Here is a 21,580-nt window from a genome sequence, read left to right as displayed (position 1 = left end):
GGGAAATCGACGTTCCCAATGCTCAAACCAGTGGCAGGCGTTACGAGTCGAAAGTGAGGATGACCAGACACCTGACGAGGCTGGAGGGCGAAGGATGATGCGCCCCGAGGCTCAACCGCACCCAGTAACTACGTCGTCTCCACCATGGTTCGAGCATTGTTGATCATGAGGCCGGATGCGCTCGGAGATCCAATCATTAAAAGGCGGTGTAAGAACCCCTCCACCGACGAGGTTGCCGAGCGACCTGGCTAGTGAACCAAGTTGTGTTCGGAGTCCGGAGGAGTGTAATCCGTCCTTTGCACCGCGCAAAACGACGATAACCCTCTTTGGCCAGGGCTGTTTGTTCCAGAGCTCGGCTCCAGCCACCAGGCATCACCGGAACACCGCGTCACGGCTGTTGTTCTCCTGTCGTTCTCGGCATTCCTTCAGTCCTTCCACAATTGAAGAAGATACCGAGCGCCAACAAGCCTCATCTCACGCCTGCAGCTGAGACAAGGCTGGGACAGGAAAAGTAACAAAACTCGTGCTGCGTTAAACCAACCTGCGTCTGACATGTTCCTCTGTGCGACCTCCCCATAACTACATTAAAATCCTGAAACCTAAACGCCACCCTCCGCTAAAGTCGGCAAAACTCCAGAAGTTGTGTCGGTATCGATACGGAAAACGGTGCGCACTCCGTCCGCCAGAGCCCGGCTATCCTCCCCTATATGCCCATCCCCCTTCTCTCCCAAAACCATGGGCGACCTATGACGTAAAAGGAGGGGCCACCGTCGAGTCGGCATCGGGATGTATTAGTCCTAGGCGACCGGCTGAGAGACGACAACCTCGCATGCCACATCCCATGCTCACATAGCCATCTCGGCCTGCAACCTCCTGAGCTCTGCTTCCTCGTCGTCCTCGGCGGTGGCGGCTGCGGGTGCTTTGCCCTTGACTGAAGCGACGTTAGCACGGTCCGTTTATGACGCTCCGGTGGCTCAACCACGAGGTCAACTCACTCTCTCCATTCGCCACCGTCGGCAGGCGTTGCTGGATGGAGTCGACAGGGACGGTGCCCGTCTCGAGCATCTTGTCCTCGAGATCCTGCTGCTGGAGTGCCTCCAGCTCCTCGTCCAGCTCGGTGTCGTCGACTTGCGGGCCAACGGCAATATTGCTCATTGCATCGGCAATCTCTTCGTTGAGCCTGTTGTACTCTTGCAGTTGATCCCTACAAGCGCGGTCAGCACCCGAACCGTTGTGTATCCCCGGGTCGCAGGACGGAAGCACGTCACATACATCGTCTCGTCGACCTTAGTCGGCGTCAGTTTGCCGTGTATGCTCTTCATGGCCTCGGTAGCCCGCTGCATGGCCAAGAATGTTTCCTGGTTGATATTCGCCGATTCGATCGCATTCACCTGCTGTTCGATCGTCCCAATGTGGTTGAGTGTCTGTTCTAGATTGTGCTCGTGGATCTTCTTGCGCCGCAGCGCCGCCTTCGCAGCTGTCGAGAAGTATGGTCAGCATCCCGACCGGATCGGAACCATGAGCGCGCCAGTACGATAGCCATACCTGTCTTGTTCGTATTGACATTTTTTCTCGCAATCTGCTCTTGCTCTTCTATTTGGCGCGTGAGATGGGCCTCACGCTTCTGCAGCATCTCAAGCTGCGTCCGGAGGTCGAGAATGACATTCTTAGGCGTATCTTTCCGCTTCTGCGCGGCGCCACCGCCGAACCAGCCCCAGATACCTGACATGGTGGGTTCGATCGAGGTGAGAACCGGCAAAGCAGTAAGCAATATCGGCGAGGTCGAAAGTCGAGGTCTGTATGCGAAGGGAGGCGACGAGATTGATGTAGTGGCGGGTCGGGGCAGCTGACCAGCTGGGCCGATGACAGCCTCACCAGTTTTGGCGGGGTCGAGATTCGGCTTCCGGCAACTTCCTTGCCTGTCAAACGGTTATAAAAAAAAAGGATGAACACGCCAACAACCCAGACGAGTCTGGCAGACACGGTATCAAAAAGGAGAGTCAATTCTGGAGCTGACAAAAGGACGCGCAAGTCGCGTGGACGTCAAATCAGGCTGCCTATCGGAGGGGTATGATGCAAGGCGCTGCCAACAACGCCGCTGCTGCTGGGTCGACGGGCAGATTGCGGGCGGTTCGCGAACAGGCCTGGTCCTCGCCGAGGTTTATCCGAACACGATCATGTGATCAGCCGGATAAGCGACTACCAAATACAGATAGATACGGATATCAGTCAACACAGGCCTGAGGTTAGTTACTCGCGGAGCCCACTCGGGCACCCCAAGATCCACTCGTTCTTCCCTTCATCGTCCTCACATACAGAAGGCAACTGCTCGACCAACGTAGAACAATGTAAACTTCCATTGCTTTTTCCCATATTCAAAATCCCCACATCGCCATGTCATTTGGTCCACGGCCCTCACAGCTTTGCTTGCTTTCACACTTACCGGAAAAGCAGGTGGGGGATAAAGTGAGATTCCTGGGATGGTGAGTGGTTCTCTCCTTCGAGCGAGAAATCGAGCGAGAAATCGAGCGATAAAGTAGATTTGCGGGATTTTGTGGCAGTTATTGAAGAATCAGGCAGATACGTCCAGCAGTGTTGTTTTCACTCCCACCGTCGTGATTCATCTGCTCGGGCTTTCTAGGATTGCTCTGACTGTGCAGACTTACCTAGTGTGACATCCTACATACCCGCATCTGGCGTCCTGGCTTTAGAGCACCGCTTGCCAGAAGAAGCTCGTTCAGTTCACGCTCTGGTGGATGTCAATCTGGTCCTCGAGAGCTTGGGTCCGGAACAGACTCGTGTGGGCGAGTGGGTGAACGTTATCGGCTACATCACTGACATCGCTCCACTAGCCGACCTAGGCAACGAGTCAGCCCCAGGAACCCAGATTGTCCATGCCCAAGCCGTCCTTCTTTGGTCAGCTGGGCCCTTTGATATACGGAGGTATGAGGCATCTCTCAAGACTCTCACGCAGACGGGTTCTACGCGTTACCGTACGCCTTCCTGAGCGATATGTTCTTGCTTGGCGTACCGCTGCCGGATACAACATCACGAAACATGCTCCCTCATACCACCAACAGCAAAAGAGCTTCGGACGCTGCAACGCAGGAGCCGCTTCTTCTCTCAATTTCCTTTGGATAGCTGCCCCCCTGTCGTTGAAGCAGCGCTCGTGCAGCTCATGCTGTACAAGACCGCCAGCAGCGCGAAATCAGCTGGCGCCGCACAGGATACCTTATCAGACCACGAACACACGAGCGCAAGTTTGCCGCTTCTACACTCGATGCTCATTTGGTCCGTGACTCGTCTGTTGGCGAGGATCCAGATTCGAGTGCGTTACCCTCCTCCTCGGTGGCGAAAGCGGCCCCGGCTAATGCCCCCGGTGTTTGATGAAGCCTCTTGGAATCGGTCGGATGAGGAAGACTTATCACTACTGCGGATGGTATTCCGACGGACACAAATATTCGATCAAAAGTGCAGTTTGTCCAAAACAACGCATTCAACGCAACCTGGGAAGCCGGCATTTTCCAGCGCCAGCCTTAATCATACCATCGACGGGTTTGTCCTTCCGCTAGGTACATGCGAACGTGGACGAAAGCCCAATTGAGCCCCCTGCATCCGGTCCGAAGCTGACTAGTTGTCAGCTCGGCTGCAGGGTCCGAAATACACATGCAGTTCTCCGCCAAACATACGGAAACTGTTAATGTCCATTGCAGTCACGGCATGCCAGATGGCACAATATTGCTGGTCCAAACCTTAACCCCTGGCCGCTCTGCCACGGCCCGATTCTCAAGTTGCATCCGTCGCAGCCAAGATGAAAACGTTTGTACGCCGTTCATCCTCCCGCGTACCTGGGCTCCCCTCGACATCCAACCACTTTGTCGAATGGTGAAACGAAAACACTGCCCCGAGTCCCCGAGAATCTGAGAAACCGTCTTCGAATTATCCCCGCTCTATTTCCCCCCCTCCCGGGGGTGGTTCTTGCACCCATCATTAGGTGCCAGCAATTCCACGTGCTCGGTTGGGCTTCTCTAAGGGCTTCATGGAATCAAGTTTGGCGTCTATTGTCCCGTCGGCTCCTGGTCTCGTTGCTCCGTCGGCTATCTCTCCTTCGTTTTGTCGAGTCACTCGATCCCGCTTTTGACACAACCACGGGCTGATGGAGCGGTCGCTTGAGAACTTTGTTCGCCGTTCCGGACGACCTTGCTGCTGCCTGTTTCTCCCACATCTCTCTAGACTTGACACAAATGTCGTCTATTTGTTCCTGGCGTGGGTGTCAATCTCCTGGTGTCAAGAGTCATGGCCGGTGGCAGGCTTTTGGCGGCTCACATCTGTCAGGCAAGGTCCTGGTGTGGTGATCAAAAATCCGTCTTCCCCCTGGTGTCGTCAGCCCTCGGTCGTATCGATCAGCCGTACAGAAGGTTGACGCACATTGCGAGTGAAGGATCTCACCGTCGCTTCTGGCCCGAGGTAGTACTGCAGTTCCCGGGTGATGACTTTTTTGTGGATATCCAAGTGCGGAATCCAGTATTTGTTCATGGAGGAAGAAGAAGACATGGTGAAGGAGTATCTTGAGGTATGACAGGAAGACGACAGCTGGACTAAGTGCCCGATGCTCTCGACTTTGAGAAGAGGGGTGCCCCCTTATTTATGGTCTCTACCAAGCACATTACGGTTGAAGACCGTCCAGTCAAGGCGTGTGTTTACGGGCGAGAAGGCTGCTGAGTAAAGCTCAGCTATACCACATACCCTTTTTGGTAGCAGCACTAGCCACACCGCTCAAGCTATCGCAGCCACTCGCATTTTCTTTTGCTGCAAAAGCCGCGGATGGGAGAGGAATGGTGTCCAGGACGGGCAGGACCAGGTCTCCTGAGTGGCTGGCTGGCCCAACCACATGTGTCCGCCTCACTTTTTTTTTTTTTTCGCCTCGTCCCTTTCCCCATTCCGCCCCCTCCCTCCTTGTGGGACGCATGCGCACTGGAGCGAGACAATGACCTGAGTTTGTTCATGGGATAGCACTCATTGGTCACAGCCCTCCTTCATCATCACGCATCTGGATTTCATGTGTGGTTGAGCAGACCATGGATTGGATGCAGCCCTATCGGCTTCCTTGGCGAGCAACAGGCCGGGGTTATTTAAAAACTTGGCTTGCCCTTGACTGGGCATCTTCCTGTTTCTCCGCAACTGGAGGTGGCGAACGCCCATTATGATGGCTCGTCATGGGGTTGCGTTGCCACTTCACCAACGTTAAACGTTTTTTAAGCTGCCCTGCCTGAGCATCTTGTTCCATCACTCAATGTAGCGCAAACTATACAAAAATCAGGCTCTGACTCCCTATCCGTGCTAGTCCACGTCTACTCATATTCGCCCATGTCCTTGTCTCAAACTGCTTTTTTGTTAGCTAGCTAGTTTGCCGATAATCTCCCACGCTGGTGGAGAGTGACTTGCTTCTACAGCCTTGCGAAGCTTCTTAGGCGCTTGTCCGTTCTCCAACTTACACTAGTGTAGGTGGATTCAGCGCTGGTTCGCCCTGCCGGTCCTGGTCTACTTATACCGCTTTCCGGCATGCTGGACCCAACCAGGTTGATGATCGGCCGCGTAACGGCTGGCCTGGTATGGGGGGACAAAGCCGTCTTCTGTCTGCTTTGACTCCACGGCCGGAAACGAAAATGATTTAATGTGTCATAGAACTGGGTACCTAGTAGAGGCGCTTATACTCGCCTCTATGGTGAGCCTCACATGCTGGGGTCTATCTGAGGTACATCGATGATATCTAGGATGCATATGGCCGATCGAAATCTGCACCTTGGACGGCAGAAACAAGGCACACGCCCTTCATTTCTTGACTAGAGTAGTCTCCACAGCAGGATGAGGAAAGGCCCCGCGAAACCACGAAACGAGACTCGCGTGAAGCTACGTATCTAAAACCTCAGGAGAGCCCTCCATCCCTTCTGCTTCCACTTTCTTTCTCGGTGCCCCTTAGCGAGGCGGACAGGGCTCCTTCAGAAGTGTCCGGGCTAACCAGTGCTTAATCACCGTTTGGCTTGACGACGGCACTAACCACAGGATGAGGCGAGACAATCAACGAACCGGGGGAGCCCCGACATGTAGCGCTATCCCTGTTTATAGGGCTGTCTCGGCGGCAGTTGAAGTGGCTGGTCCAGGCTTGCTCGTGATGTGGGGTCCGTCGCCCTTGACGACCGCTTGCGCGCTTGAAATATGATATGCGTGATAGTCTCAGTCCGTGGCTACTCTTGCAAGCATCCTGAACGGGCATTTTCATTTTGTATAGATGGTGGGGAACAATCGCTAGTAAACGGGAAAGGGAGACGAACGTACGGGATATTATTAGGCGAAAAGACGGCTGATGCAGTACGTGTCTGTGGATGCGTCCTTCATGTAAGGGTAGATAAGATAAGCCCTATGGAGCCTGCAAACGGTGGATTCTTTGTACCCACCCTCTTATACAGAGCCACAGGGCCGGCAAACGTAGGAAGAAGACATCGATCTTTTGAACTGTTTTTGAATACTATAACCAGACCTCCATCAACCTGGTTGAACCTGTCCCAGGTACCTAGGTTCGCTTTACTCTAAAATGCTACATAGAATCAAATTAGGGCCTGAATGACACGTGAGAAGATGTTCGTGACGCTCACAGCCTGGGACATGGTAAGAGATCTTGAGTTAATGACTGGCATTTCATTCCCTTACAACGAACCACAATTATATAAATGTGGCTTTGCTGAGAAAAACAAGATAATACAGAGAAACCAAGACCACACCCATCTGAAGGAGCTAGCAACCCAAACAAATTGTCCGATTAGTAGAGAGACAGAGCAGAGCCTGAGAGGAATCATGAGGTGTAGGAGAGACACAAGAAAGCCTGACACTCTCCGAGTAATATTGGAAAATGTTACTCGTGTTTGATCTTCTGTGGTAACTCTGACATCTAAACATAGAAATGGCAGTCGCGATTACTTCGAGTTTCAAGACAATTAGTAGATCCCACTAGCGACTGTCCTCAATTGTGAGATACCTTATTTGTTTTTATATCAAACTTCCATTAGCCTACTTGCTGCCTCCCGAGGCTGATATGTACAGTAATTAAGCAATTCAGCTCCTTTTAGAGAGAGTTCGGGTTGGTAGCCACGTATTGATGCACAGTGGAAGTGGATTGGTGTGAAACTGCAAGAGCGACGCCGCAATTGCTGCTTCCAGCTTCCAGCAATTGCACTTAAGCAGGTATTCTGACAATTGACGAATGCGGCAAGGTTTGCCGTTATTAGCATTAGCTTGATAGCATTCGTATCCTTTCAAAAGAATTCATGGCCTTGTACAGCTGCTTGTACGTACATGAATTTTTATATTTTTAGCATTAGTACCTTAGTGTAATTAGTTCTTTTTTTTATTTTTCCCATAAGCGGCTGGTGGGGAGTGAGGGGGGAGGGCAGGAAGGCTCAAGATATCAGAAATGTTATGAAAAACCACCCACCTCGACCTGAGCAGACCCACCGTACTGTCCGGCCAAGTTGCGTTAGTTTACAAAGTGGCTGATGGGCATGCTCAAGGGAAAAATGTGTTCCTGAGAAGGCAAGGCTTGAGATTTTGTTTGCAGCTATGCTTGTTTCCTGTCATGATCGGGCGTTAGCGCTAGGCAGATGACTGGCTGTCACATGCCACTGGAGGGATGCCAAGACTCGGGTGCGTGCACTAACTGAAGCGGTGAGATGACAGGGAGCTGGCTCTTACAAGTGATGACTTAGCTGCTTGTACTGTGTAGTCGCATAACGTTATTCGCGCCCTTTTCGTCAATCATTCCCAAACTGAACCCGCCGCATGGCGCAAGCCAACAGCATTATCCCTCGTCCAACTCGCAAGAGCGGTGCACGGAGGCGAGAGCCCTATTCTCGTATTGCGCGGTCATGAGCGGAACTCATCCTCCGGAGATAGAAGATGCAACTCTCTGATCGAATGATGCAAGAGTTGCCGGGGTCGAGCTAAGCTGCAGCCGCTACTGGACACGTGCAGATAACAGTGGGACACTGGCACTTCTAAATTTCGGGCCAGGCACGCTTCTTTTTGGACACGGTGGGCAGGGGCAAGGAAAAAATCGAAAAAACTGCAAAGAAATCCCAGAGAAGAGATCTAATTCAGAACGACAACCTGGCGAGTTCTGGGTGGCAATCTCGACGCCGGGCCACCGCAACCTGCTGGACCTCGGGCTTCCCGCCGTTGATGCGAAACAGCGCGAGCCAAATGGGCCACAGACCGATATCTCAGATCGCTGACGAATCGACTCTTCCGACAGGCGCCTAAGCAGACGGACCGCATCGCATCGCATCGCACCATCGCTCTCGCCGTCTGCCGACAAACCAACGAAAACCTCCGACCGCTCGCGATAAGCTCGCCGCCCCGTCATCTTCGTGCCAAACCACTTGATCTGACCTGTGCCTGACCTCCCAGCTTCAGCCGCAATCCCGGGCGCCGTACCCCACCGCTTCGACAGTGGATGCACAGTGCCCAGACGCTTATCACGAGCACCCCGCGGCCTGTCTTAGCTGGGCGTCGCCGAAACCACATCCCTTCTTGTAGGAGCCCGCGGCCGGGCATCCCCGAACGGCCACCGCTACCATGGGGTGGTTTATCAACGCCTGCTCGAGCGCCATCTTCCTGCTCAGCATCGTCCTCTCGATACCCATCGCCTTCGACGTCGGGGGCCGTGATGCTGGGTTGGCCTACTCGCTCTCGCTTTTCCTCTTCTACTTCTTCTACAGCCTCACAAAGCTTCTAACGCCAGAGAAGTCGCGGGTACGGTGGTTCTTCAGGAATCTGGTTGGGCTGTCACAATGGGTCGTCATTCCGACGCTGCTGATCTGGTCGCTCAACCGCTTCTCGGTCGATGCTGGAAGCACTGGCTGGGTTTCGCGCACCTTCTCGCACATCACGTCGACGCACCATAAAACCTGGAAGGAGTGGTTCTTTGGTCAGGACGGGTTCGTCGAGACGGTGGCACTGGGCGCTTGGGACAATACGTTGAGCTACTCGAGCCCCGTCTTTCAGCTGCTCGAGGGCTTTTGCAGCTTGCTGGTCATCCAGGCCGCCGGCCAGATTACGAGGTGGCTCGTCAATCGCGGGAGGAGTGACACGTGGGTGGTGAGTACCGCTGCCCGACCTCGTGGAGAATCTCGGCCATCGCTGACCGATGATCTGGCAGATCATCCTCCTGGTTCTCTCGGGTTCGATCATTTCGAGCGCCGCATACTTCCTGTGGCGCGTCATTTCATTCCCGCAGGTCAGTAACCTCGACGCGACCCTCATCGGAGTCGCCATGACATCCGCCGCTTTCCTGGCCGCATTCGGCATCGCCAGCGGACGCGGCAATCCCATTGAGTCATCCCTGCTGTTCGCCTACGCCGTCCTCTGCGTCTATCAGATCTTCACCGACTACCAACCATCCCCGGAGGCTGCCGCGGCAGCAGAGCAAGCAGCGGCCGCACAGCCCGAGTTCCCGCCGCTACCTCCAATCATCATGGCTTCCTATTCGACGCTGGTGCACATTCTGAGCAGCCTCCCGACGGCCGTGAGCTCTTCCTTCCAATTTCTCTACGCGGCGTTTCAGACCATCACGCCCAGCGTCATCATCTCCCTGACATACCGCATTATCGTGTTCTACTGCGCCACCCGCATTATCCCGGCGGTCAGAGAGCTGGGCGCCACGGCCATCATGGAAGAGCCGACGCTAGAGGACACGGACAGTGCGAACCGCCTGATCGGCTTTCTTAGTTGGTTCTCACCCTCCATGCTTATCGCTGTCTACACCAGCCTGCTGTTGCAGCACTTCAGTGTTTCCAGCGGCGACGATGCTGGGTGGACGCTGCGGGCGGGAGAGGTCGGCGGTAGCACATGGCGATGGGTGAACCTTGCCGCTACGATGGGACTGTATGCCGTCGAACTTTATCTCGGCGGTGACGGCGACGGGGGGGGCCACTGGAAGGCCGACTAGGAGAAGCACGGCCTCGGCTGCTCCTTAAGTCTCAATATACTGCGGGTGGATCGCCGCACCAGGAGCTGCGTTGGGCGCCGATCAGGTTATGTGCTGGGGCAACCGAGACCCTGGCGTGGGCCCCAAGGTGAAAGGGGTCAGTCAGAAGATTTGGGGCGGAGGCAAGCAGGGAATTCGAAGGAGGCGCATCGATACCCAAAGCTGAGCCTGCACTCATCCAAGACGGCCATTATTTGGGATGACTGTAATAGTAGGGAGAGATGGGTGTGAAGGATCTTGTGGAGGGACGACCCATCACCAGGCTACCAGTGTCACAAAGACCGGAACTTGACGGGCCTGCGCTGACCGCTTTGGTCAGTGATGCTGCGGCCTTGTCACCTCTTTTCTCCCCCCTTCGTTTTCTTTTGCGCTTGCACTTTTCTTTTGTCATTGGCAGCATCCTCAAATTTCAGAGTCGTAGCAAAGGAGGAGCGAGAATGGACTCCCGGGACAGGAGGAAGACTGAAGATACCACATTAGAAGTAATGGCACATGGCACCGGCAATGCACGCAGCGAATGGCGTTATTGGACAGTACTATGGGAGTCGCGAGGCAGGGTTCAAGGCGGTGTTTTGTTCTTTGCAAATCTTGGGGCGCGCGCTGGTGAAAGTTTTGCTTCTGAGCACCGAGTTCTCGTAAGCAATGATGGGCGGCGACCGGTGAGATCTGGTGACGGCTCTGGAGCGTCGCTGAATAATCGACTCGTTATCTACTGCCCTTACCGTATTGCAACCTGGTGCGGCTGCAGGCCCTGTGATGAGGCACCAATGAATGAATGAGCCGAGCTGCGGTGACATACGAAGAACTAGTTACCCGTCCTTCTCTGCATCCGCTGCGTTGCATTTGCTTGACAGATCTCCGTCGTGCTGTGTCGACACAGCCAATGCGAGGCGCCGGGTTTAAGGGCTCCGCAGATCTCCAGCGCACGGCTGATCAGGGGAAAAAAACGTCACTGCAAAGCCATCTTCCCCGCGGGACCAACATGGGGAATAAAGACCCAAGGCAAGCGCAAGACAAACCAAGCATAGTTAATATAAAAAGAAATAAATGGAGGTAACCGAAAACGGACAGGTTGAAAATTGATCATAGTTGGCCAAGTTAAAATTGATCGCCCGTGCTCAACCTGGCAGCCACTCCCAGTGTAGTAGTAGTAAGCTCGTCCGACCACAGACTGATTTTCCTTTTTTCTTTTTCTTTTTCTTTTTCCCACCTTCGACCTTTTTACCCAATAGCTGCAACCGTCGATAATCGATCGCTCTCCTATTCTGCAGACGGCCGAAGTACGTATTATTGCAGAGAAGTCACAGGAACGGCAAGAATTGAAAGACAAAACGCTCCCGCATTCCTGACTCCGTTCCGCAAAGAGAGTGGTGTCAAACGCGTCCCCAACGCGCTCCATCGCGACGTCACCACGCACAGCCAGCGCGATCCGCAACTCAACCTCGACACCACCTCGCAGAACAGAGAAATCAAGCCACACCAGAAGCTCTCATAGCAGATCGGGGACCGCATCGATAATAGAGAAATACAGCAAAGAGAAAAAGAAAAAAGGATAAAGAAACAGAAGAACATGGCGTCAACCCCGCCCCCGCCCTCGACCGAGGCGGCGCCAAAACGCAAGCGCGGCCGCCCCCCTCTCTCGCCGTCGCAGCGCAAACCGAAGCCTGCTCCGACGGGTCGCCCGCGCGGCCGGCCCAAGGGCAGCGGCACCAAATCGGCCAAGAAGAGCTCCGCGCTGACCGCGCCGGCGGGCGTCCAGAAGACATCGCCAGCCGACGCCACGCCGCGCCGAGGCAGGGGCCGGCCGCGCAAGGATGGGAGCTCCTCCTCCTCCGCCGCCGCCGTCGCTGCGGCCAAGAAGGAGGAGAAGCTGCTGGAGGCCGCGGTAAGCGCGCGGCAACTGGAGAAGGAGGCGGCGGCGGGCCCTGCTACGCCGGCGGGGCAGGTCAAGAGGGGACGGGGACGGCCCAAGGGGTCCGGCAAGAAGCAGAAGCAGACGGCGGCGGCGGCGGCGATGAAGGCAGAGGCTGCTGCTGCTTCCGGAGCGAAGAAAAATGGGCCCGGGAGGATGTCAGTAGGGTCTTCTTCTGCTGACGCGGAGGGCTCCGTTAACGAGGAGGAGGATGAAGAAGAAGAGGAGAACGAGGATGCGGAGGAGGGACAGAAGGAGGAGGAGGAGGAGGAGGAGGACGAAGACGGCGATGCTTACTCAGAGGAGCAGGAGGAAGATGAAGAGTAGAATGGAGAGCTTTGGATGTTGGGCTGCTGGTTGGATGGAGGACAAGGTCAGAACCTTGACGCGTGGTTCTTCTTTTCTTATGCTGTCGAATGATGGGTCCACAGGAGCCCTCCAGCCTTCAAGCCCGGTTGAGAGGCGAGGAACTTGGAAGCACTGAGGCTTGCCCTAACAACGTTGCCCTAGGCGGGCAAGGAAGGCGCGGTAACCTACCGCAAACCAGCGGAAACAATGGGCTTGAGACATTTGGGATTGGGAAGACGAGGCAACGGGGACTGCCCCAGTATGGAGACTTGCGTTCACTGCCGCATTGCTAATTTTCTCGATGATCTCGCCGAGTTGGGCTCATCGTTACCAGACGCTAGGAGCTGGTAGACCTTGGAACGGAAAATTCAGAGGAGTTTCGGCGCGATGGTGTTATTGAGAAGTAGCGGCTTGGTCACAGATGACGTTTTATACGTTACTTGACGTGAATTGACCATCTGGGAGGCTCTCGGTACGAGAAAAGCACCGAGGAACTCTGGGGGAAATCTGCTGGGAATGCCACCGAAAAATGGCGCATAGCTGCCGAAGAACCTACACAGACAGCGCAGCAAAGCACAAGACTTTCTCCCAGCTGATACCCCAAGGGCTATTACCATGCTGGAGCAACGCTCGACATTCGCACTATCGCTGGCGAGATGGGGTCGTCAAGCCGACGCTCATGTTGTGCACCTTCTGATGTGCCATAGCGATCGATGTACGATATCTTGTTTCTTAAGAGGATGACAACGATTCAAACCGAAAGGGCACAGAAAAAAAAGATGATGAGAATGGGAAGCGGCCCAGGTTTGGATGTTGTTGAGGTTGTTCCAGATCCCAGTCTAAAGCGTGAATCCGATATAGCACGCGCTCTTAAACTTGGTGACTTTGTTGCTCGACGGACATTCCACGATAGCTAACGGTGTTTGCGCTCCACGTAGCACTTGATCAAAAAATTGGTTGGGATGCCTCCATCACAGACTTGCAAGCTGCGGAACTACTCCGTAAGGTGCACGATCAACCCTAACCCTTGACATCACCACAGAGGAACGTTCGTTGCCCAATCGCTCGCTACGTTGCCTTGATGCTAAACAACGCTGTGGCCCAGTGCCAAGGCCTGCGCCCGTTCACTAACCACGATTCGGAGCTTTTTCTCATCACTTGCCAAGGACTGCAACATATATATAATCTGTATATATCCTTGGGGTATTGCTGGAGTACTTTTCACGACCACGCAACAGTCTTTGCTGAGAAGGCTCGCGAGACGCCGTTACCATACTTTGAAAGCCCCAGGCTACCATGGAGAACTGCGCATCAGCCATTTCTGCCCTAGGCCCGGTTGCCATCGAGTGAATTTTCTAACCTCGTTCACTCCCTCTCACCATTGCACTTTCATACACAAGAAATCGAAATCCGGTATACAAAACAGTTCTTCGCTGCCGCCACGCACCCGAACAGCGAAATGGCAAAAAAGGGCAAGAACTCCAGCAGCGCCTCGGCGCCTGCTCCTTCATCAGCTTCGTCAAAATCCAACAAAAAAGATGCCAAGAACAAGGGGTCCTCCGAGGGCGACTTCATCGTCTTCACCAACTCAGACAAGGATTCCAAGAAGGGGGGACGAGGCGGTTCCTCCAACAAGCAGGGCGGCGCCACTTTCAACAACAACAATTCCGAGAACCCAGACGGGACCCCGCGGCCAACTGCCCGGCAGCTCATCGGCGGTGCCTCCTGGACCGGTAAGTTGCCCGTCAACCTCCTGTCCGAGCACTGCCAGAAGCAGAAGTGGGAACGCCCGGAATATAGCACCATCAAGACCAAGGAAGGCTATTCGGTCCTCGTCAGCCTCTCCGCCAGGAACCCCAAGACCAACGAGATCACCCGCCTGCCCCCTTTCAAGCTGCCCCCGAGCCACGTGCACATGGCCTACAAGCCGACCGCTCTCGAGGCCAAGCACTTCGCCGCCACCTACGCTCTCTACCGCGTCTGCAGCATGAAGAACCTGCACATCTCCCTACCCCCCGACTACAAGGCCCTCTGGAAGGACTTCGAGGCCCTCAAGAAGCAGGACATCAAGGAGGGCCGCGCCTGGATGTACGAGGCCGACCCTTTCCAGGCCGCCCGCGAGCGCGAGGAGGCTAAGGCCGCGGCCGAGAAGAAGAGGGCTCAGGCGCAGGCGGCGCGGGACAAGGCGGCCGCCGAGGGGAATGGCCAGCCGGGGGTGTCGCTCGCCTTTAGGGGCGGTGGAGGGGCAGCAGGAGGAGGAGAAGGAGGGGGAGGAGGGGGAGGAGGGGCGCATAGTCTCACGAGGGGCTGGGCGACGGTGCCCAATATCGAGATGGGGAACAAGACGAGGGCGCAGCTGGAGGACCTGTTGAGGAGGGAGACGGTATGGAACCCCCACGGCGTGGTCATGCCGCCGGAGCAGAAAGAGGCGATCGTGCGGGAGTTCAAGGAGCTCGGGTTCCGGCAGAGCCACGTCGAGGAGGCCGTCGAGGAGTGCAAGGACCGCGAGGAGGCGCTCGAGTGGCTGCTCGTGCACATCCCGGAAGACGACCTGCCGCGGTGGGCGCTTCCGGAGAAGTACACTGCCGGCGTGACGGTGGCGGCCACCGACCTGCGGAAGGAGGGCGTCGTCAAGCGCCTTTCCGAGTCCGGATACTCGATCGACCTCTGCCGCAAGGTCCTGGACGCCAGCGGCGGCGACGAAGGCCGGGCTGCCGAGGCCCTGCAACAGATGCTCCTGTCAAGCGGCACGGGGAAGGATGCACCGCAGGGCGAACAAGTCGATTCGTGGAGGTCGCCCGATGAGAGCTGGGACGAGGAGATGGCAACCCTCGAAGCCAGTTTCGGGGACAAGTACACCCGCCTTTCCCCCGACGTCTGCCAGATCCGGCTCGAATCCGTCGTCAACGGAGCCAACACCGACGTCGAGACGTACCTGCAGTTCCGCAAAACACCCCAGTATCCGACTCAGGTTGTCCTATCCGTCGTCGCCCCGCTACCGGCCTATATCAAGCTGAGCATCATCAAGAAGGCCCTCGGGTATGCGACCGAGTCGTTGCAGGGCGAGGAGGCAAAGATTTACTATCTCGTCACCTGGGTGCAGGAAAATATCAGCGAGATCATTGAGCGGCCGGGAGCTCTCAGAGATGTCTCCGCGGTGTCGTCCGGCGCCTCCGAAGAGCCGATGTCTGCCGCGAGGCCGTCGCGGAGGCGGCCGCGGTATCCGAAGCCAGTCGACTGGACACCAAATCCTCAGAGCAGGCAGGAATGGTTGGCCAGGACGGAAGCCCCGGCCTTCAAGAGGATGGTGGCCCAGCGCGAGCGTCTGCCGGCGTGGCAGGTCAGGGCTGATGTCATCCGGACCGTCTTGGAAAACCAGGTCACCATCATTTCGGGAGAGACGGGCTCCGGCAAGTCGACCCAGTCCGTCCAGTTCATCCTCGACGACCTGTACAACAGGGGCCTCGGCAACGGAGCCAACATTATCGTGACCCAGCCACGCCGCATCTCTGCGCTCGGTCTCGCCGACCGCGTCGCCGAGGAGCGGTGCACGCAGGTCGGGCAGGAAGTCGGCTACAGCATCCGCGGCGAGAGCAAGACCGGCCCCAACACCAAGATCACCTTTGTGACGACGGGTGTGTTGCTCAGGCGTCTCCAGACGTCCGGTGGCCGCGTCGAGGATGTCGTGTCCTCGCTCGCCGATGTCAGTCACATCGTGGTAGACGAGGTCCACGAGCGCAGTCTCGACACCGACTTCCTGCTGACCATCGTCCGCGACGTCCTCTACAAGCGTCGGGACCTCAAGCTCATCCTCATGAGTGCCACATTGGACGCCGCTTCCTTCCGGGATTACTTCGTCGCCGATAGGCAGGACATCACGGTCGGCATGGTCGAGATCTCCGGCCGCACGTATCCGGTTCAGGACTACTACCTCGACGATGTCATCCGCATGACGGGTTTCACCGTCAGCAACCGATACGACTACCAGGATGACGGAGCCGGCACGCTGGCCGGAGATCAGGCAGACCCGGTCGACAAGACTATCCTGAAACTCGGAACTCGCATCAACTACGATCTGATTGTGGAGACGGTGAAGAGCATCGACGGCGATCTGTCGTCGAGACAAGAGCCCGGCGGCATCTTGATCTTCCTGCCTGGCGTGGCCGAGATCAACCGCGCCTGTAACGCTCTGCGATCGACGCCGTCGCTTCACGTCCTACCGCTCCATGCCTCCTTGGAGACCAGGGAGCAGAGGAAGGTCTTTGCCCCCCCTCCGCCGGGCAAGAGAAAGGTAGTGGTTGCCACTAACGTGGCAGAGACATCCATCACCATCGACGACATTGTCGCCGTCGTCGACAGCGGCAGGGTCAAGGAGACCTCATTCGACCCGGCGAACAACATGCGCAAGCTCGAGGAGACCTGGGCGTCTCGCGCCGCCTGCAAGCAACGCCGCGGCCGTGCCGGCCGTGTTCGAGCCGGCAAGTGCTACAAGCTCTTCACGCGCAACCTCGAGTTCCAGATGGCGGAGCGCCCGGAGCCGGAGATCCGGCGGGTCCCGCTTGAGCAGCTCTGTCTCGCCGTCCGCGCCATGGGCATCCGCGACATCGGCCACTTCCTCTCGCGGGCCCCAACCCCGCCGGAGGCGACGGCTGTCGAGAGCGCCATCGCCATGCTCCGACGGATGGGCGCTCTGGACGGGGACGAGCTGACGGCCCTCGGCCAGCAGCTCGCCATGATCCCCGCCGACCTGCGCTGCGGGAAACTGATGATCTACGGCGCCATCTTCGGGTGCCTCGACGAGTGCGTCACAATCGCCGCCATCCTGAGCACCAAGAGCCCGTTCCTCTCGCCGGCGGAGAAGCGCGACGAAGCGAAACAGGCCAAGATGCGCTTCGCCCGGGGCGACGGCGACCTCCTCACCGACCTGCGCGCATACCAGGAATGGGACAGCATGATGGCCGACCGTTCCGTCCCGCAGCGCCGGGTCCGGCAGTGGTGCGACGAGAACTTCCTCTCGTTCCCGACCCTGTCCGACATTGCCTCGACCCGCTCGCAGTACTACGCCTCCCTTGCCGAGATGGGAATCCGCCCGCCGTCCTCCCCGCCGTCGACACCGCCATCGACCCCTCTCCTCCGCGCCGTCACGGCGTCCGCCTTCGCCCCGCAGCTCTGCCGCATCCAGTTCCCCGACAAGAAGTTTGCGACTTCGGTCTCGGGCGCGGTCGAGCTTGATCCCGAGGCCAAGACGATCAAGTACTTCTCCCAGGACCACGGCCGCGTCTTCATCCACCCGTCCAGCACCCTGTTTGACAGCCAGAGCTTCTCGGGCAACGCCGCCTTTGTGTCCTATTTCAACATGATGGCGACCAGCAAGGTGTTTGTGCGGGATCTGACGCGTGAGTCCCTCCCCCCTCTCCCCCCTCTCCCCCTCCGCCCCCCCAAAAAAAAAGTAACTCTGCTTTCCAATCACATGCACGACTCACACTTAGCATCGTGTTACTGACTGCCCACTTCAACAGCGTTCAACGCCTACACCCTCCTCCTCTTCACGGGCCCCATCACGCTCGACACCCAAGGCCGCGGCCTGCTCGTCGACGGCTGGCTGCGCCTGCGCGGCTGGGCCCGCATCGGCGTGCTCGTCTCCCGCCTGCGGGGGGTCATCGACCGGCTGATCGAGCGCCGCATCGAAAATCCGAACGCCGGCCTTACCTCCTCTTCCGAGGGAGGCCGTGGGTCCGCGGCCGAGATTATCCGGCTCGTCACGAAGCTTGTCGAGCTGGACGGGTTGGACGCTTGATCTCGTTTGCGAGGGAGAGAACAAAAGAAGTCAAAAATTATAGATTTTTTTTTTTTTTTGGGGGGGGGGGGTTTAAATCCTAACTTTGTGTTGGATCGGCGCGTGGCCGTAGTGGAAAGGTTGGACCAAGGAATTCGAGGAGGTCGACTACAATGGTAGGCCGACCACTGGCCAAACGGAGGCTGGGCATTGCTTGTGGCCTTCTCTGTTGTGGTTTTATTGGGACGGCCGAAAACACATAAAGGTTTTGGTGCGTGTGTTGTCATATCGCTATATCACGGGTCGCTGTTGACGAATGGCGTTTCATGACGTTGGCAAAATGTTGGGTATGTTTGACTCTAGAAAACCCGAATTTCCAGCGGCAGCCACTAAACAGGTGTGGCGAGTTGAATAAGACAAGCAGGACGTCAGGAGCTAACAAAATATACGTGTGTATGTATGTACATAGTCCGTCTAGAAACCATTCAGGTCACTACCACGGATACATCTCCAAAGAGAGGCACAGAGACAGATTTCAGGACTCGTGTTCAACGTTGCGTGGTTTCAATTGTCTGTCTGCAGAGAGCTAGTCTATACACAGCCAGTCCATGCATCCCGTAAACAGAACCAGCCTCAGCTTCTGCTACCCACCACTTGGTGGGACTAGAGTAGTAGCCAAAGGCCAATATCCACGGCAACCACCCCGGCCTTTCGGGCCATGCACTAGCAATGGCCGATTGCGAGGCGATACATGCGCTGAGGTTGGGCTTTCCCGGCACCCGCTCCACCTCTGGCGCGACGCGGCACGCGCGCCCCCACCTTCGTCGTCATCATAGGGTTGGAGCTATCAAGCTACCATTCAGACCCTCTACTCCTTCTGCGCAACTCATAAGACGCATCCATGTACTTTCCAGGCTGGAGCTATCAAGCTACCAAAGGACCTGGCCGCTCCCTCTATGCTGTCATTCCGTTGAGCTGTCGATAAAACGAAATTAAAGGTAAAGCTTGTAGGGCTGTGTGTGATGGGGATTGTGTCGAGGGTATGATTTGGGGGAATAAGGGATGTGTGGCGTCAGCCGAAAGCATAGACGTGCCATCTCTCTCAGCAATCTGGTACGAGAACGCCGCGGGACGGCGGGAACGCTGGTGTTGCACGGCTCGGATAAAGGAAGGGGTGTGGGCGGCTTCGGAACGGCACGGAGCGCGTTGGGGCCAGTCCCCCGCATCGCCAGCAGCCCATCGTATTTCATCTTGGCCATAACTCCCTTACATATCCATCGATTCAGCGCCGGTGGCGCCGAAATTGAAGCCACCCTGCTGAGCGCCATTCGCGGCACCGAAGCCGAATTGCTGGTTCTGACCCATAGCATCATCCGCAGCCTCGTCTTCGTCCGAGAAGTACTTCTCGATGATGTTGTAGGCCTTCATGTAAATCTCCTCGTTGGCGTTGGTCTGGCAATCGTGGATCTTCTCCATGCCACCGCACTCCTCGATATACAGCGCATAACGGTTAATCGCGTCGGCGCCCTCGCCCGCGGCCTGCTTGTCGAGCTCTCCGACTTTGAGAATATTCTCCAAGCCATCCAGCGCAACCTGGATGATCTTGTTGTCGGGGCAAGCAAGAAGGTCGCAGAGCGGCTTGATGCATCCCTGGTTGACCAGGTACCGGATCTGTTCGGGCTTCTGCAGACCGCCAGACGTGGCGTTGCTGATCGCCCAGCATGCTTCCTTACGAGTCTTGAGGTCGCCGTGGGTGAGCAGGTGGATAAGAGGAGGGATGATGTTGGCATCGATGACAGCCTGGATTTGCGCCGAGTTGCCAGCGGTGATGTTGGAGATGGTCCAGCAAGCCTCCTTGCGGATTCCGTCCTTGTTGCTGCTCAGGAGCGACAGCAGGCAGGGAAGAGCACCGCAGTTGATGATGACCTGGGTCTGCACGTCGTCGCCCGTGACAATGTTACCGACAGACCGGAGAGCGGGGGTCTGCACAGAGGTCGACGCATGCATCAGAAGCTCGACAAGCCGGCGCGGGATACCCGCTTCGATAACGGCCTGGATCTTGTCGTTCGAGCCGTCCGACAGGTAAGAGATAGCCCAGCAGGCGTCGATCAAAACCTCGTCATCCAGGGAATACACAAGCTTAGCGAGGATGGGAAGAGCGGGTTGGATCTGCGTGGAGAGTTAGAATCACGTGATGACGCGGCGCAGAAAGACGTCGACATACCGTATTCCAATCCGGCTGGGGTGCCTTGCCACGGCAGAAGTTGCTCAGAGTCCAAGTTGCGTTCCGGAGCATACTAAGCTTGCGGCTGTCCCCGAGGAGGTTGAGCAGGGGCCGCAGGGCGCCTTGGCTCAGGACGTAATCTCTGCACTGCGGGCTGTCGCCTGCAATGTTGCCCAGGGCCCAAACGGCCTGCTCTCTGACATCGGGTTCGGGGCTGTTGAGAAGCTCGACAAAGATGGGCACGGCGCCTGCCTCGATAACCACCTGCGTCTGGGAGGCTGAGCCGGAAGCGATGTTGGTGAGAGCCCAGGCGGCCTCGAACTGGACAAGGGTATGGGGAGACCGCAGGAACTCGACGAAACGGCTCACGACGCCGGTCTTGATGACTTCCTCAATGGGAGGGTTCCGCTCTTTGCTGAGCAGCTTCCGGAACTTGGTGGTGGCCTGAATCTGGAGATCAATCTGGTCTGAGAAGACGCCGGCGACCATCTGGGGGAGGTCCTCATTAAGCTGCACATCCCGAGGTTAGCAACCGGGTCACGGTAGAGGAAGACGTATTGAGGGTACTGGGCAAGCAAAGATAAAAGGTTATGCGATAATGCATCGCAGTAGCTTGGTTGTGGTGCAATGATGTGTGTGGACGGAGCGATGCCGGATGCAGCTCCGTCCCATCAGCATTGACCACAACGGACGGCGGGGTACAAGAGGGGCAGAGATAGGGCAGCATTAGAGGTTTGCAGCTCTAAGATGCGAGAAGGCAACGAAAAACGTCTTGTGTCCTGAAATGATATATGAGAGAAATAACGTACCTGGGTCTCGCTCGGAGCGTTCTCATCGTCGCTGTCGGGAGCGGCACCCAAAGAGGCGCCGGGCCGGTCCTCGCCAGTGCCAATACCACGACGCTTGGCCAAGTTCTCCTCACGCTTCGCTTTGCGAATTTCGACCTGCTGCTCTTCGCGGCGGCGACGCAGCTCCTCGGGCTTGAAGGTGCTCTTCGCCTTGAATTGCGTGCGGCGGTGCTCGGGGATGTAGCGGTCGGCCATGGTTACGATGTCCGATTGTCGACAAGCGGGAGCAAGGTGGAGGGGGGAGGGGAGGGAGCGGGCGGTGATCGCCTAAAAAAATCACAGTTGCTGAAACCCTGGCTGCGGCGTCAACCAAGTCAATCAAAAATTACGCTCGGAGTCAGGCTTCCGCAGCGTTTAGAAAAGCAGTGTTCAGTGTGGCCCAGCACTTGGTCCTCTGAATGAAAATGGGGAAAAGGAGGGGTTGCCGGGGGAG

At 56.6% G+C, this 21,580-nt stretch overlaps 7 protein-coding genes across 7 annotated transcripts; 4 read left to right on the top strand and 3 right to left on the bottom strand.

The window, feature by feature from the left end:
* Window positions 1-845: 845 nt before the first annotated feature.
* On the bottom strand, window positions 846-1,729 carry P884DRAFT_276336 (Snf7-domain-containing protein; the record flags this gene model as incomplete). Its single annotated transcript, XM_069442947.1, has 4 exons — window positions 846-931; window positions 996-1,204; window positions 1,273-1,477; window positions 1,546-1,729. The coding sequence occupies 4 exons, from the start codon at window positions 1,727-1,729 to the stop codon at window positions 846-848; spliced, it is 684 nt and encodes a 227-aa protein (XP_069299463.1).
* Window positions 1,730-2,394: 665 nt separating this feature from the next.
* P884DRAFT_276335 (CST complex subunit Ten1) lies at window positions 2,395-3,007 on the top strand (the record flags this gene model as incomplete). The annotated part of the gene is made up of 2 exons (XM_069442946.1): window positions 2,395-2,483; window positions 2,671-3,007. 2 exons carry the CDS (start codon window positions 2,395-2,397, stop codon window positions 3,005-3,007), a joined length of 426 nt encoding a protein of 141 aa, XP_069299462.1.
* Window positions 3,008-3,795: 788 nt separating this feature from the next.
* Window positions 3,796-4,554, bottom strand: P884DRAFT_322155 (uncharacterized protein; the record flags this gene model as incomplete). Its single annotated transcript, XM_069445420.1, has 3 exons — window positions 3,796-4,261; window positions 4,327-4,374; window positions 4,429-4,554. 3 exons carry the CDS (start codon window positions 4,552-4,554, stop codon window positions 4,046-4,048), a joined length of 390 nt encoding a protein of 129 aa, XP_069299461.1. The 3' UTR covers window positions 3,796-4,045.
* Window positions 4,555-8,628: 4,074 nt separating this feature from the next.
* Window positions 8,629-10,000, top strand: P884DRAFT_195958 (ICE2-domain-containing protein; the record flags this gene model as incomplete). Its single annotated transcript, XM_069437944.1, has 2 exons — window positions 8,629-9,150; window positions 9,212-10,000. 2 exons carry the CDS (start codon window positions 8,629-8,631, stop codon window positions 9,998-10,000), a joined length of 1,311 nt encoding a protein of 436 aa, XP_069299460.1.
* A 1,609-nt stretch (window positions 10,001-11,609) lies between these two features.
* On the top strand, window positions 11,610-12,278 carry P884DRAFT_298389 (uncharacterized protein; the record flags this gene model as incomplete). The annotated part of the gene is made up of 1 exon (XM_069444602.1): window positions 11,610-12,278. One exon carries the CDS (start codon window positions 11,610-11,612, stop codon window positions 12,276-12,278), a length of 669 nt encoding a protein of 222 aa, XP_069299459.1.
* A 1,480-nt stretch (window positions 12,279-13,758) lies between these two features.
* Window positions 13,759-18,096, top strand: P884DRAFT_196278 (P-loop containing nucleoside triphosphate hydrolase protein; the record flags this gene model as incomplete). The annotated part of the gene is made up of 2 exons (XM_069437969.1): window positions 13,759-17,695; window positions 17,819-18,096. The coding sequence occupies 2 exons, from the start codon at window positions 13,759-13,761 to the stop codon at window positions 18,094-18,096; spliced, it is 4,215 nt and encodes a 1,404-aa protein (XP_069299458.1).
* A 1,245-nt stretch (window positions 18,097-19,341) lies between these two features.
* Window positions 19,342-21,342, bottom strand: P884DRAFT_276330 (armadillo-type protein; the record flags this gene model as incomplete). The annotated part of the gene is made up of 3 exons (XM_069442945.1): window positions 19,342-20,244; window positions 20,300-20,809; window positions 21,109-21,342. 3 exons carry the CDS (start codon window positions 21,340-21,342, stop codon window positions 19,342-19,344), a joined length of 1,647 nt encoding a protein of 548 aa, XP_069299457.1.
* Between the last annotated feature and the right edge of the window lie 238 nt (window positions 21,343-21,580).

Source organism: Thermothelomyces heterothallicus, assembly GCF_042370625.1.
Source record: "Thermothelomyces heterothallicus CBS 202.75 unplaced genomic scaffold P884_scaffold_6, whole genome shotgun sequence".
NCBI lineage: Eukaryota > Fungi > Ascomycota > Sordariomycetes > Sordariales > Chaetomiaceae > Thermothelomyces > Thermothelomyces heterothallicus.
The sequence above is the reverse complement of the archived record's forward strand: the minus strand, read 5'-3'. Positions and strand labels throughout refer to the sequence as shown.